Source organism: Recurvomyces mirabilis, assembly GCF_035927965.1.
Source record: "Recurvomyces mirabilis strain CCFEE 5264 chromosome Unknown scaffold_26, whole genome shotgun sequence".
Taxonomy (NCBI): domain Eukaryota; kingdom Fungi; phylum Ascomycota; class Dothideomycetes; order Mycosphaerellales; family Teratosphaeriaceae; genus Recurvomyces; species Recurvomyces mirabilis.
The window spans coordinates 200,246-215,550 of NW_027041960.1; the positions used below are offsets into that span (position 1 = coordinate 200,246).

At 53.6% G+C, this 15,305-nt stretch overlaps 7 protein-coding genes across 7 annotated transcripts; 5 read left to right on the forward strand and 2 right to left on the reverse strand.

Annotated features, from left to right (window-relative positions):
- Positions 1-95: 95 nt before the first annotated feature.
- On the reverse strand, positions 96-900 carry vps29 (Vacuolar protein sorting-associated protein 29; the record flags this gene model as incomplete). The annotated part of the gene is made up of 3 exons (XM_064841264.1): positions 96-710; positions 775-789; positions 844-900. The coding sequence occupies 3 exons, from the start codon at positions 898-900 to the stop codon at positions 96-98; spliced, it is 687 nt and encodes a 228-aa protein (XP_064691128.1).
- Positions 901-1,020: 120 nt separating this feature from the next.
- Positions 1,021-2,895, forward strand: LTS14_008577 (uncharacterized protein; the record flags this gene model as incomplete). The annotated part of the gene is made up of 2 exons (XM_064841265.1): positions 1,021-1,065; positions 1,387-2,895. 2 exons carry the CDS (start codon positions 1,021-1,023, stop codon positions 2,893-2,895), a joined length of 1,554 nt encoding a protein of 517 aa, XP_064691129.1.
- A 416-nt stretch (positions 2,896-3,311) lies between these two features.
- On the forward strand, positions 3,312-4,033 carry LTS14_008578 (uncharacterized protein; the record flags this gene model as incomplete). Its single annotated transcript, XM_064841266.1, has 2 exons — positions 3,312-3,569; positions 3,623-4,033. The coding sequence occupies 2 exons, from the start codon at positions 3,312-3,314 to the stop codon at positions 4,031-4,033; spliced, it is 669 nt and encodes a 222-aa protein (XP_064691130.1).
- Positions 4,034-4,066: 33 nt separating this feature from the next.
- LTS14_008579 (uncharacterized protein) lies at positions 4,067-5,188 on the forward strand (the record flags this gene model as incomplete). The annotated part of the gene is made up of 2 exons (XM_064841267.1): positions 4,067-4,272; positions 4,321-5,188. The coding sequence occupies 2 exons, from the start codon at positions 4,067-4,069 to the stop codon at positions 5,186-5,188; spliced, it is 1,074 nt and encodes a 357-aa protein (XP_064691131.1).
- A 201-nt stretch (positions 5,189-5,389) lies between these two features.
- On the forward strand, positions 5,390-5,743 carry LTS14_008580 (uncharacterized protein; the record flags this gene model as incomplete). The annotated part of the gene is made up of 3 exons (XM_064841268.1): positions 5,390-5,443; positions 5,502-5,664; positions 5,685-5,743. The coding sequence occupies 3 exons, from the start codon at positions 5,390-5,392 to the stop codon at positions 5,741-5,743; spliced, it is 276 nt and encodes a 91-aa protein (XP_064691132.1).
- Positions 5,744-6,448: 705 nt separating this feature from the next.
- Positions 6,449-8,447, reverse strand: LTS14_008581 (uncharacterized protein; the record flags this gene model as incomplete). Its single annotated transcript, XM_064841269.1, has 2 exons — positions 6,449-8,196; positions 8,249-8,447. The coding sequence occupies 2 exons, from the start codon at positions 8,445-8,447 to the stop codon at positions 6,449-6,451; spliced, it is 1,947 nt and encodes a 648-aa protein (XP_064691133.1).
- A 1,239-nt stretch (positions 8,448-9,686) lies between these two features.
- On the forward strand, positions 9,687-10,112 carry LTS14_008582 (uncharacterized protein; the record flags this gene model as incomplete). Its single annotated transcript, XM_064841270.1, has 1 exon — positions 9,687-10,112. One exon carries the CDS (start codon positions 9,687-9,689, stop codon positions 10,110-10,112), a length of 426 nt encoding a protein of 141 aa, XP_064691134.1.
- Between the last annotated feature and the right edge of the window lie 5,193 nt (positions 10,113-15,305).

The following is a 15,305-nucleotide window of genomic DNA, read 5'->3' on the forward strand; positions in this document are numbered from 1 at the left end:
CCGTCCATCGAATCACCTTTGTCCGTTGGGCATAAAGCAGTACGCACAGTCGAGCCTATGTCGGATACCTGAGCTTTCGATAGTATTAGATATACTCAAGCAGCACCAGTAGCACCCTTCCTGAACGACACCTTCTCCACTCCGACCGTCTCCTGGCCCTTCTCCTCTTTCCTCAACTGATAGACATACAACACCAACACATCACCCTGCACATCCATAAGCACAAAACTGGGCGTATTACCCTCCTCATTTTCTTCCGACCCCATCGTCTCATCGTTCCAGCTCACAGCTCCTGTAGCAGAGCCAGGGTTGATGAAGAACTTGCCCTCCATCTCATAAGCCTCGAACTTGCATGTGCCGCCCCAACAGAGCACATCGACGTCCATTTGTCGCGCTGCTATCAGCAAAGCATCTGGGTCACCGGGCGGGATGATTGAGTCGCCGTGGGTGAAGCCTATTCGTAGACTGCCGTGTGTGACTACCTTACTCAACGCGGTTGGAATGGGAAAGCCCGTGCTTTCCGGTGCCGCACCGCCCATGACATTCTGTTGTGATTGCGGTATTGCTGCGCTCAAGGGGATATCGAAGTCGCCTTTGACGAGCTGGAGGTCGGGTGCGAGTTGTTTGAGGAAGTTGTAGGCGGAGGGGGAGGTGAGGTTGCCCAAGCACAGGATTTGGCCGATCTTGCCGGGTGTGAGGAGTTTTTTGAACTATTGCAACAGCACATCAGCGGTGTCCGGTTCATGTGGTAGTGGTTATTTGTGGTAAGTGTACCTTTGCTGGTATGTCCTAGCCCAGCCGTCAGCCTGGTCGGCGGTCATTTTGGGCTGGAAGTGAGCATACGATTGCGCGGTCGGGTATGAACAGGTCGCCGAGGACCAGTACTAATCTTGAGGTCATTGTGTATGCTGTGAAAACACAATTCTGGGCCTGGCAATCAGTCAGTCATGAGATAGATGCGGGAACGGTAGGCACGAGATAGCTCTATCGAGGCTCTGCGGATACGACCGTCCCTAGCGCATGTGGATAAATGCTTCATCTGGGCTGAAAGTCGCATCAAACAAGGTACAGTCAGACATGATGCCGCGAGGCGAGTCTGTGGGATAGGGAGTCCATATTACTGTGACGAGACCACCACTCGTCGACACTCAGATTCCGTGCGAGTCAGCCTGCAATTGTAGGTATACATAGCAGTTGACTCGCCATCTCCACAAGCCCATTGGCTTTTTATTTTTCAGGGGTGCTTGGGCCACTTTATGTATGACAATTGATCCAGACGGCATCTCCGCCATCGCTCTTCCATTTCAATCTCCTGCCTACCAAGATCAATTCTCTGCTAGCACACGCTCGAGAATTACATTCGGACACAAAGCATAACACTTCTAGACCAGCACATCTCCCACGTCATCGATCAACCTGGCTGCCCCGCAGATACTACGACGGCTACTGCGGACCCCACGTCGAGGTCTGTCTCCCATCGTCAAGCTGGCTCCCCGAGATCGCTTGAGTCTCATCTCGAGACACCTCAACACCAATGCCCACGTCCCCTTGAACACGCCCTTTTCCATCGAACGCGACAGCAGTCCCAACGACGACCTCGACTGGACTCCCATACAAAAGGCTACGCAGAATCCGCTCCAGCAACAACAGACGAGATCGTTTTCAGAGACACGAGAAGTTTCGTTAGGAGAAGAGGGAAAGAGAGACAAGCCTGCTGCTATCAAGATGTCGAACCAGGCTCCTCACCCAGCGTTGCTGATTCCAGGCCCGATCGAGTTCGATGATGAGGTCCTTCAGGCTATGAGCCACTACTCGGAGAGCCACGTTGGCATGCCTTTCGTGAACCTCTTTGGCGACACACTGAGTATGCTACGGAAACTCTTCCAGACGACAGACCCGAAGAGCCAACCTTTCGTCATTTCTGGCTCGGGCACGTTGGGCTGGGACCAGGTAGCGGCCAACATGGTCGAACCAGGTGACGAAGTGCTAGTCCTCCACACAGGCTACTTCGCCGACAGCTTCGCAGACTGTTTCGAAGCCTACGGAGTAAAAGTCACACAACTGAAAGCACCCATCGGTGACCGACCGCAACAAGACGAAGTAGAAAAGGCGCTAAAGGAGAAGAACTACAAGCTCATAACCATTACCCACACCGATACCTCCACCGGCGTCCTCAGCGAAATCGAGGGCATCACCAAGCTCGTCCAACGCGTATCGCCAGATACGCACATAGTCGTCGATGGCGTCTGCTCCGTCGGCTGCGAAGAGATCCGTTTCGATGACTGGGGTATCGACTGCGTCATCACCGCCTCTCAGAAAGCCATCGGTTGTCCCGCCGGTCTATCCATCGTCATGACTTCCGGCCGTGCAATCGAGCGTTTCAAGGCGAGAAAGACACCGCCAGCGACGTACTTTGCGAGCTGGAAAAATTGGATGCCCATCATGCAGAATTATGAGGCCAAGAAGCCTTCATACTTCGCCACTCCTTCGCCTCAACTCATCCACGCTCTGCACACCTCACTCTCGCAAATTCTGTCAAAGCCGCTCGAAGAGCGTTTCAAGATCCACCGCGAAGCCTCCCAGAAAGTCAAGAAAGCCATTGCGGATCTCGGACTGAAACAACTGGCTTCCAAGCCCGAGAACCAGGCTAATGGCATGACTGCCATCTACCTTCCAGAGGGCATGACACCTCCAGAGATCTTGCCTACGCTGATGAAGAAGGGTGTCATTTTTGCTGGTGGGCTGCATAAGGAGATTGCGACCAAGTATGTGAGGTTTGGACATATGGGTGTCAGTGTTACGGATCCGAAGAGGGATGATATTGATCGGGCGCTGAAGGCGCTGAAGGACGGGTTGACGGAGGTTGGGTATAAGGGGGCTAATGGCGGTGCATGAAGAGACTACAAGCTGATACACAAAAGCACGACCCCATCAATGTAGTCATGTAGATTTATCGAAAGGACACATGTTCGTAGTAGCCACCATCCCTCTTCTTCCTACAACCAGGGCCTGGTCTTGCTCTACAAGATGCAACACAAGCTCGGATCATCTTGCAGGTCAATGCAGCAAGAGAAAACGGAAGGTGCGACGATGCCGCTCACTCTGTTTGTAAGCTTCACTTACACTTCCGTTGCGCGGGCTCGAAGTACAATACACTCAACATCTTTCTTGGGAGTACCGTTCCATTGACACTTTCGTGACACTCTTCGACATACCTTCAACGAAACATCTTTCTTTTGATTCCTGCTTCATCACATTCGCGCACACTCCTTTTCGTGTCACTATTGCAAGCCCACACGATCGCTGCCGACATGAGCAACGACGGGACCGAGACTAAGGACATCAATGGCGGCGGCGAAGGTCTGTTGACAGCCTCGCTCGACCAGCTCCAAAGCAGCGACTACCGCCAGGTCTTGGACGTCGTTGATAATCCTCGCACATGTGGACTCGGTACCATTCTGCAGCTCCCACAGATTGTGGTTTGTGGTGACCAGTCTTCTGGCAAGAGCTCAGTGCTCGAAGCTATCACTGAGGTGCCGTTTCCGAGGAAGGAGAATTTGTGTACCAGGGTGGGTCTCCTTGCCTCTAGGTCTTGGCGCTATGCTAATTCCATACTTTGTAGTTCGCCACTGAGATTGCGATGAGACGTGACTCAAAGGACTCAATCAAGACCAAGATCATCCCAGACAAGACTCGTACGGAGAAGGAGATTGTCAAGCTTGAGGCTTTCACCAAGACCATCAGCGACTTCGATGATCTACCGGACCTGATTGAGGAATGTACTGAGCTCATGGGTCTGAATGATGGCTCGGGTACAGGACGTGGCACCAAAGCCTTCATCCGGGATGTGCTTAGCATCGAGATCGCGGGACCAAACCGTCTCCAGCTTACGCTGGTCGACTTGCCTGGCTCAATCATGTCCGCCAACAATGAGCAGACTGCTGAAGACGTCACGCTCATCCACGATCTGGTTAATGATTACGTCTCCGAGAGCCGCACGATCATTCTTGCAGTCGTGACGGCCAAGAATTAAGTGACAGCTACTGCTACACCACTTATATGCACGATGGATCTGACTTCTACTCACAGCGACTTCGCCAACCAGGGTATCATCACGAAATGCCAGAAAGTCGACAAGGAAGGTCAGCGTACTTTAGGCATCATTACCAAGCCCGATTACCTGAAGACAGCTGCAAGCGAGAGCTTGTGGGTCAATCTCGCGCAGAACAAGAACATATACTTTGAGCTCGGCTGGCACATGCTGGAGAAGAGGTCAGTCTCGTGATGGTGATATTATATGCGGTCTGCTGACAACACCAGGTCTGAGGATGAGATGGACAGCTCGTTAGAGCAGCGTAACAAGGCGGAAGAAGCATTCTTTGCCAAGGGTAAGTACCGTGACCTCGCCGCACACAACAAAGGTATCACTACTCTGCGCACGCGCCTCGCCCAACTCCTCTATCGCCACCTGAAGAAGGAACTACCGCAGCTCCAGACCGATCTCAGCAGCAAGTACGAGCAGACTCTGGCTGGCTTGCAGCATCTTGGCCTCAAGCGCTCTACTGCTACCGAGCAGAAGCGCTTCCTCATGGCCGTCACCACGGAGTACCAAGCCACAGTCAATGGCGCAGCTGAGGGTCATTACGCTCTTCCCTTCTTCGGCTCCATTGACACGACCAAAGGCTTCGAAGACGCCGGCAATATGCGTCGTCTTCGTGCAGCAGTACCACATCTCAACCTGCAATTCGCTGGGCAAATGCGTCAGGGGGGTCACAAGTTCCGTGTTCAATCAAGCGATGGCACTTCTGGCCCAAACACTATGGATGAGAGGGAGCCAGACCTCATGGACGAATATGCCGAAGCAAAGTCTCTACAGCGTTCAATGTCCCGCAAGGACACCGTGGAGTGGGTCAAGGAGCTTCTCGTCCGTACTCGTGGTCGAGAGCTGCCAGGCAACTTCAACCCGCTTCTGATGTCTCAGCTGTTCGGGGCAATCCAAGCATTGGGAGGAGTTGGCCATGGCACATATCAACCGGATCCATGTTCTGTGCCGCACATTCGTCTACGCTGCTATGGACAAGGTCGTCATCGAGGAGATCGCTCGTCTTCTCAAGCAGCTCAAGCTCGATGCTGCTTTGAAGGAGCGCCTCGACAGTGCGATACAGGAGCTCGGCACGATTATCGTTGATAAGCAGGTTATGCCCAGCACGTATGATACTAGGTACACTGCTACTGTCCAGGAGGCTAGAACACGCAAGACGACATCCAGATTCAAGGCACTTATGGATCGTGCCAAGGTGGCGATGCCCTTCGGCGCTGGCGGCGAGCAGAATGCGTGCGTCAATCCCGAGGTGCTGCAGAACGGCACAAAGAGCTCATGGATCCGAACATGAATCAGAGTGCGGCGGAGGATGCGCTGGACAGTCAGCTGGCGTACTATAAGGTATGTCGTCTTTCTCACCTCCCGCCTATAGCATTGAAATTACTGACACACTTCATAGGACGAAGTCAAGATCTTCATCGCGAACACCACCAAGCAAGTCGTCGAGCGCCACCTCCTCGCTGAGCTTCCCGAAGACACTCTCTCGCCTCTCATGATCAATGATATGTCGGACCAGGAAGTCGGCTATCTGGCTGGTGAAGCAGAAGAGACTACGCATAAGCGTGAGTTTCTGGAGAGCCAGGAGTCTCGTCTTGGGCTGGGCAGGATGCATTCAAGAAGGCACTTGGGTCGTACAAGTAGATTGCTGGTGCGACGCACTTTGATGAGAGGTAAGTTTAGTAGTGCGGCGACAGCGAAGGCTCCACAGGGATTTGTAGCGAATAGAGAGAGCGCGTGTGTGCGAGAGTGCTGCATGCTACCTCTCGGGCAGAATAGGAGCACAATTGTCATCGTTGACTTGAGACAGCTCATCTCGCACTTTGTAGAGTATGTCTGAAGACCGCACTCGACGGCCAAACACTACAGGGAAATCTCTCGTGCCGTATTCCTGCGGACACGAGAAGTTCGACAACGATGCAACTGCCACCGTAGCGCACAGCTTGCAGAAAGCAACAGGCGATATCTTCGGGTTAAGTGATCTTAGTAGATGATGCCGCCCGGGTGGATGTTTGGAAGTTTACGGACCTTCGTGAGGTGTACGAGATGAGACAAGCGAGCGTCAACCAAGGTCCACGACACTGACACGGCACGGCCTTCCGAGTGGTCTCTAGGACGGCACGGCAATGCCATGAGGCAGCGGAAATGTAAACAAAAGGAAGCACTGAGACAAGGGCTTATGACATGCAATTTCATTCTTCATTGTAGGTACATCTTGCGTACTAGCAATTGTACCAACAGATTGCGTAGGAGCAACTTTGATAGCATCTCGGCGGCGACACACGTCACATAGGCGATCCAAGAATCCCTCCCGCTGTATCTCCTTCACAGCCATATCAGGTCATCAATTCACTCGTCAAAAAGTCCATCCTCATCAGGCATGATCTCCATCACACGTTGCAAGCCGTAAGGGACACCATAGTCACTCTCCTTGTTCATGATCTCAGCCTCAAACCCCTGGTACCCAGTCTTCCCACCATCCTTGAACCCCTCGATACTCTCAGAGGCCGCCTTGGCAGCGTCAGCAGAGGCCTGCGCGTTGGCATTGGCACTGATCTTGCGCAAGTTCTCGGCCAGACTCTCCATGGACGAGATGATATTACGTGGGTTGAGACCCTGGGGAGAGGCGACAGCGTTGACGTCCATATTGTCTTGGTTATTGATCGGCCAAGTGTGCTTGCTCATTAGATTGCCGAGGGCATCGCGGATGCAGGCGTTGAGATAGCCGAGCACGCCCCCATTGTTCTCCTTTTGCTGGGTTGGAGGACTAGCGGCGGCGATGGTAAGAGCGGGGCGGTCACCTGGGAAGGTGCCCAGGATGACGCCACCGATGGTAGTTGGAGCAGTAGTTGAGTCCTTCACGCCATTGGAGGTCTCGACAAAGCCATCATTAGCTGTCCCGTGCTCGATGATGGCGGGCTTCGTGGTGACGAGGTGTCCACTGGCAGCCTTCTTTGAGACTGCAGAAAGAATGACGCGACTTGGAGAGGTCGGCTTCGCTACGAGAGTGCCAGTACCGCCAGTAGGAGGGACGCATGGCCCAGCCAAGGAAGCAGCATTATTAGCCACGGCGGGCTTTGAAGCAGGGACGGTGGTAGCATCCTTCTGAGCCACGCTATTGATGTTGACGTCCTCCAAGACGAGAGCCTGGACAGCGGAAGACGACATAGTCGCGGCTGTATTGAGCGTGGTCGACTTCAAAGCATCGCCGAGTGCCTCGACCTGTGCAGCAGTGGTATCGTTGACCTTCGGCTTGAAATTGACCTTGGCAGCCTTGTAGAAGTCGATCTTCTGTGGGTGAGCAGTGTAATACTCATTGGCCTCCGCCACCTGGTTGTTCTCGATCCAAGCCTTAGCTTTGACAGCTTCCTTCAGCATCCAGGCACGCTTCTCGCTCTTACCACGCACGACGGCAGCAGCGTCGCTGTCTGGAATTTTGGCAGCGATGAGAGCGTCCTTAATGCACTGGATGTAGGCTGCACGGAGTAGGGCTTTCTCGTCAGGATTCTTCTTGTAGTAGTCATCGCTTTCCGTTCCAGGATTGAAGGCGTACCAGTCGGCGCGATGCTTCTTGGCCGTTAGAGCGATCTCCTCGGTGAAGGTGAGAGCGGGCTGCGGAACTGTAGATGCAGTGAGGACGGCAGGAAGACTGCGTGTAGCCGTGCTTGTGGCATTGCTGAGGGTGCGTGCAGCGGCAGGTGCCTTGGGTGCGGGCGGAAGAGCACCAGCGGTGCCGTTCATAGTGGCAACGTCAACACGCTGACCGTGAATGAAGCGTAGGCGGCCTTGCGCACGTGGAGATGGGGCACAAATGGGGTTGGGTGCGGTCTTCATGGCGGAGCGCCCACGCATGCCATCGTGTCCACCACTCTTGCCAGCGTGATTGCTGTTAGCGAACGAGCGAGGCTCGAAGTCACTCGAAAAGCTGTTGTGGTTTGGTGCGTTGGATGTGACGTATCTGCGAGGGCGGCGCTCATCATCCACGTGCTCGTATCTGCCGTTGGCGACCGCGGCCTTGAGTGCTTCACGATGGGCCTGTCCACTGTAGCGGTCTTGGAGATTCTCGGCGAGCTCATCACGCTCGAACAATGCACGGTCTGTCTGCAATCAGCTGAAGTACCAGCTCGAAGTGAGGGAGTGAGTACTCACTGTTCCAATTACGCAGAAATTTCGCTTCCTCATTCTCTTCAGGAGCATTGTTAATGATACGGTCACGGCGTGCTTCGTACTCCTGTGCGATGGTAGGGTTCTCGTGCATGGTCTGGCCCCTGTCAAACTCAGGAGCAGAGACGTAGTCACGGCGCTCAACGCCAAGATCAGCCATCATGCGAGCGACTTCTGGATCCATGTTTGGTGCAGGAGACGGCGGCTCTGATGGTGATGAGTGAGGCTCTGACGGAGATGAGGGAGGCTCTGACGGAGATGAGGGCGGCTCTGATGGAGATGAGAGAGGCTCTGATGACGATGGTGACTCTGTTGAAGCCGATGGTGGATCTGGCGGCGGTGACGGCAGTCTATTTTCAATGTGATGTGTAACGAAGGGGTTGTCGGGGTTGTCGAGGTCGAATGTGAAGAATACTCTCTCAGGGTTCTCCGAGGCAGGATTTTCTGTTTTGTTGTGGCTGGTCAGTGCTACTAGCTCCCGCAGTTCCCTCTTGAAGTGAAAGTGAGGAAGGTACGATGAGAGGCTGTAGATGTGATGCAGAATCCTAGTCTGATCCCGCAAGTTGCCCTGGGGACGAAACAAGGAAAGGAGATGAGGTGCTTGGTGAACTGGATCGACGATGTGTGGTGTCTTTGTCTGTTCGTTGAGTGACGGAAAAGCGTAGATGCCCTCAAATGGATAGAAATAAAGGCGTGTCTCGCCACCTGTAGCAAGGGGTAGATCGTCGTCGCTGGCATTGCTTTCGTCTCGCTGAGGCTGTGGTCCGGGAGGCAAGCGTGTAGGCCTCCAGTGGTATGATAATGGGCAATGCTTGTGGGAAAGGGGCTCAGGGGATATGACTTACCATCCGCCATTTTGTCGTTTCTCGAAAGAAGAGAGAGAATGAGGAAGAAAGGAGAGTTGCGGTAAAGTAGATGTAGCCTCTCCATTCTGGAACGGCGGAGTTGAGGGGTCCTGGGAAGGCACCTCCGGGTCGACTCCTGGCGCTTTGGGCTCAGCGGGCTGTATGTATGCCAGCAAGCAAATACCTATGACCTGTCAGCGAGCCACATCGTCTCATTCCCTGCTATAGCACAGCAATATCAAGTTACTACAGGGACATACATCACCACAAGCATACCAAGGTTTGTGATAGAGCTGGAGAGCTCGACGTGTGAGCCCTCTGTGCCTCATTTCCTTTCGCATCTCGAGACGGCGGGCGTGCACTTTTCCTCTTGAATGCACCAGCGTGGCGACGGCGCAGCGACCTCCTGTTAGGTATCGCTGTCGACCTCACCGCCACCCCATATGCTATCGCAGTAGCCCTGTCGCCGTTCTGTGACACTGACGCATGACCTCAGCAGCAGCAAGCACCATCTCGCGAAACCCCGCAAGCACACAACAAGATCACCGCAGCGCCAATCAACGCAACACGGCGCCAACATGGCCACTACCACTGGACGCTTCTCCCTACCCGCCGAGCTCCGCAACCGCATCTACGAGCACGTCCTCCTCGCCGACCAGATCATCAAGGTCCAAACATATGGACCGTCCATGATACCAGACCTCCTGCAGGTCAACAAGCAACTCCGCAAGGAGGCAGGAAGAGCCTTTTGCTTCGGCAACGAGTTCGAGTTCGTGGTGAAGATAGAGCACGTGGGACGATTGAGTAGGCTGATGCTGCCAGTACTGAGGAAGGTGATGTTTGCTGGGACGTGGAGGATGACTGTGAGACGAGGTGGTGGCGACGACGACAACGAAGGGTGGAGACAGGACGAGCAAGACCGCATCCCCATGGCGGCGGCAGGATACTGGATGGCACCGGGGCATATGCCAGCGACATGGCGGCGGCAGCAGGGTAAGATATAGCATCAAGCAATGCCACACATCCCATACCCAATTGCATCCACCATGATACGGTGGTACCATGTGCCAGCTCCATTAATTATGATAGCCCCTGAGATGTTGATGGCGGAGAGCTTGTTCAGCCCGCTGGTATACCGTATGCCAGGTCTCGGTCAGTCTCGCCGGATCACAATTAGAAACCCTTCCACTTGACTGTTCACCTTCTTCAGAGCAGTCCAAGTGGCGCCTGGCCATTGGATCAAGATGCCCACATTGAAACCCATTCCCCCACCAAGTACTTCCTGTTTTTGCCAAGCAATATCCGGGCAGGCCGGTTAGAGGCCAGAGATTCGAGAAGACGGCGTCTGTCGTCCAGCATCTTGTCATGTACTTGCTACTGTTGCTATATTGGCTGTCTACAAGCGTACGGTCCTTGGAAGGTGCTGTTACGTACTGTGTGAAAGATCGACCGGATATACGTTGAACAGGATGCCGAAACTGCGAGGGCGACAAGACCACCCGTCCGCCTACCACTGTTCACTGCATGCTGTCCTCACGCACTGCTCTCGAACTCTTCTCGGTATGAGTATACCGGATAGTGCATGACAGTCGCTGCCAAAGGATCTTATGTGGCTATCCGTATCAGAGCAGACAGGTGCTGTGTCGTATGGCGAGCAAGTCCACCATTGTCGACCGGATTGTGCTTCCAGCTTGCCTCCAGCCCGCAAATCTCGACGAAATTTGTATGGACAATGCTCTTCGACTATGTCACAAAGATGTGTGCCTACGTGAGTCAGGCTACGTATGCGGATAACAACATGGGCGTACGCATACACAGACGCGGTCATCTAGAGTCGTTGGAAGTAGCTGGCTCTGTCGAGCAGGGCATGTTCTGGTCGTCGACAGCTCTCTGTTCTAGCACCTCAGTCTGCGGCAGTGGACGACCTTCAGGATGCAGCACCAGGCACCATATCTTGTTGAAGAACTTCTGTCCTGGGAAGCTGGTACGAGGCCCTGGGGACTGGTGTGAGGGCCACATTGCGCGGTATCCAGCTCTGTCCTTCTAGACACAAGTTCGACATCTAACAAGAACCGGAGTCCAATGCAGAGGCTGTATCACCCTATATTCGACTGGTAGCACGCATAGTGCACAAGCGGTCGTGGGCCTGCCGAGTAGCCAAGCGTGCTGAGCCCTCATACACTGCATACCGAAATCATGATCGTCCTGGCTATTGCTTGTGTCTCTGCAATCGATGTCCTATGCCATGACCTTGCTATTGTGGCGAACAACAATTTCGGGCTCAAGCATTAGAGCAAGTCGTTGGTGTGATTTCCGCAAGCTCATGCCATCATATCATCGATTCGACCTTCGTCCTGACAAGCTGCCGACATGCGAGACTTGTATGGGCTTGTTTCAGAGGCTACTCGAGTGTGACATGGGTTCTGCGGTGCTTACACTACACAGGCCGTGGAGGGTATCTGCACGATGCGGCAGTCTAGATTCTCTCGTGTTTCGCGTCGCTGTCGAGCGAGGCGTTTTTCTGGTGGACAAGATCTTCTGAGCAGGTTGATCGGAGGTGGATGCGATGTCAAAACTGTGGAGGCCAAGCGCTTCGGATGTCGAGTAGCGCGTCGAAGCAACGCAGTCTAGAGGCATGGACATTGCTTTGCTCGATAGCACCGTCAGGCCAGTCCTACAGATCGCCGCGATGAAGCCGAAGCAAGGGATTGGCGTCCCTTGCAGGAGGATGGATGTTGTGTTCGACCTCATTAATCCTCCTCTTCCTTCTCCGGTCTTCCTCGTGGTACCCAGCTCTTGCTCTCAAAGCCTGATATCGATGCCACCGCCCTGCTGTGTAAAAGATGCTCGGGTGCAAGGCGGTGTGGCAAATGCTGCTCGGCGGATTGGTGAAAGGGAGGCGGTCGTCGAGGATGGTATAAGTGTCGCAACAGTGCATCTCGAGCGGTCTGCTGTCGTGTAGGGGGGCATAATCAAGGCTGAGGGGGTCGGTGGGTCGCGGATCGTTATTATCGTCGCGGCGATCGGTGAGTCGGTCTCGAGCGCGGCGGAAAATCAAGTCAGACTCGCTACTGCTTCATCTCGAGGCCCCGGCGGAGGCTGTACGGGCAATATATGCTGTGATCGACTCGTATATCGCATCGAACCACACTTTATTCTCTTCCGAAGCAGGGCAAGCATGTTGCAAAAGCAAGAGCATCGCATGAAGTGTGGTAGGGCCATCACTGACGGCCAGCCCGTGCTTCGACTTTGTGAAGGAGCGGCTCAGGGGCAAGTACCAACAGCCTTGCAGTCTTACAGATTGTCGACGACATGCTACTACAGTGCAAGGAGCATTCGAGATCGATGGTAGTGCCTATCTGATACTCCACGAACGGTCACATCTGCCATGTCATGGACGTGAGTGGCTGTTCCGTCGATATTTCGATTTGCCGTCGCTATCATAACGCGCTCGCTCGAACCCAACCTCGCAATACTGCTAATTGTTCATATCATGGCAAGACACAGTAAAAGTCATACGAGCTTGTTGAGAAGGTTCATCTGATCCTCCGCAAAGATCTGCATGATTTACGATGTCCTTGCTCCTCTCTTGAGAGCGGCCTTGGGCTGAAGTTTCACGCTCTTGGTACGCGGATCAGAAACAAACAACACCAGCCTCGCAATGCTATAGATCGATCAGATCACGATAAATGACCATGAAAATCATATGAGCTTGTTGAGATGGGCGGTCTGATCTTCAGCAACCAATTTTCTGACATGTATCATCTCCATCGCCGCCGTCGCCGCCCTGCGAGGGAAATCTTCGGCGGAACCAGAACAAGGGATATGTTGGTCAAATTGACATTCTCCAGCATCAAACACGTCCAAACTATCGGCCCGGTAGTGTTGGGTAAACTGTCTCGACTTATTGTATTCATTACGATCTTTCTCGAGGCGATGCTGGTTCGACTCCAGCCCGGGCCCATCTTGTTGTATCGACCGAAAAGTCGTTAAACTACCATCAATAGGTACGTAAGTTCGTTTCTTTATCTTGCAGTGGCAGTGGCAGTGGCAGTGGCAGTGGCAGCGGCGGTCGGTTCGGGTTGGGTATCGACCGAAATGTCGTTAAAATACACCATTAAGGTACATAGGTCCCCCTCTCTTCCCTTTCTCCTCTTTCCCTTCTCCCCTTTCCTTTCCCTCTCCCCCTTTCCTTATTCCTGGCAGTTGGTGGTGGGCAGCGAAAATACAATGCTGTGCAATTCAGAGCCTACCCACAGGGTGATCGTTAGAGCCGACAAGGACGAGATTTCTCAATCTTTTGTCTTTTTCTCCTTCTACAGCTTGTTACGGCCAGGGTAGCCTGGACATTGAGGGCGTTGATCGAACGATATTGTTTTGCAACGGTATCATAACTCCAATGCCGATGAATATTGCGGCTCATGGTGGCAAGCAGATGCTGGTGGTCCGTTTTCCGTCGCTCGAGGACTTCTCATCTTCCCACCTCGAACAATCTTTCCCCAACAACGACACTCCGGCGACGAGATCGAGTCCAAAACACCCAGGAGAACAGGCCTTGACTTATCGCCCTGCTCATTGAAGCAATATTCGCTGACAACATAGCAATAGCCACACGACGATCCCGAAGAGGTTGAACGGCCATCACGGTCCAAAGATACACAGTGACTTCGGCGACCTCGAACTGTCCTTGCGCCGTGTCCTTGCGCCGCTCGACCATGACACCAGCAGCCTGAGCTATCATGGCAGATACCACACCTTCACGCGATATGCGCAACGCGACGAGATGTCCTTCGCGGAAAGCTCCACGGACCAAAGTGGCATCAACAGTACCCGATGCTAGCAGAAAGAGCTTTCACCCGAGATCCTCCCATATATCCTCAGCACACACTCATCGACCATAGAGGATTGAGAGTTGAAGGCATGTTGTGAACTCCAAAAGATCGAACACACAAACACGTCGCGCTGCAGCAGGCGATCTGGCATGGCAAAGGCGACAGGCGGATGCTGCGGTCCTAGGACCGTTCAACATGATCGAACCACCGTTGTAAGATCGCGCAACCAGTATGGCTTCCATCAGCAGGTCTGCACCTCCGGGGCCATGGGAATCGCGCCCTAGACGACTGCTTGGCCGAGAGCATGTCCGTCAGGCGGTGTCTCTGGCCACGGCTACAGTCTCGGACCACTTCTGCCCCTATGGAGTGCAGCACATAGTAGATTGCCTGGGGCGAAGAAAAACACGGCAACTCTGTGGAAGCGGGCGGTGATCAATGTGCAAGATTTGTCGAGTGGCTGATATCCCAGACAATGCGGATGCTTTACAAGACAGATGATTTCGAGGGCACAGGCCTAGGCGAAAGATCTGATCGTAAGGAACCCACCGGATGATAGCACTAGGAGACCTGCTGCTACCAGTTTCGAGATGACTCCCTGGGACGTGAGCACCGTGTTGGCTAGCCGCAACTTGATCGATGTATCCAGCTCCCAGACTCAACCAGCATGAACATGAGGCAGCTGTGTTGTCCTTCGGTACTCTTCATCACACTTCTGGTCAGCGTTAGGCGATCATGCCCGTCAATGTCTGCTACTTCCCACCAGAACGGTGCAGGACTGAAAATGAAGTATGCCGGATGCGCTGAGGTCGTGAGACCTCGTGGCTGAGATAGGATCTTGTCTTCGACTACTCTTGATATATGCTCTACCAACGCGTACACGATCCTGCTCTCCCGCTTGCGTGTACATCTCCTTCGTGTTCTACAAGCAGCGCATCTTTCATCCTTTGCATCTTTCGAGGTCTACCTTCAAACCACCCTACCGATCGGCGCGTATCCTGTACAAGGCGATGATAACGGGGTATCGCTGGCTTATTCGATGGCAATGATGGCTTGTGGATATCTCGATGCTGAGTTGTGCTGCGATCGCAACGTCTCTCGAAAAGACCAGACGACAAGCTGTGAGGCTGGAATCTATTTTTGGGAACCTCCACTCGGATCGCTGCGGAACCGGACAAATACCACTTTTGTGTCTTCCAAGCTGGTTGTGAACACGATATCCCGCAGCATGGGTGGTCTCGCAAGCAGTAGAAAGAAAAGGACGTGAGCTTCTCAAGCTTTTTTTGGGCCAAGGTGAGGTGGCACCGCCAAGGCTGACCTCGAAGTCTCTTTGCCTTTGCTTCCAGAATGGTCGCAGCTTCACTGTCT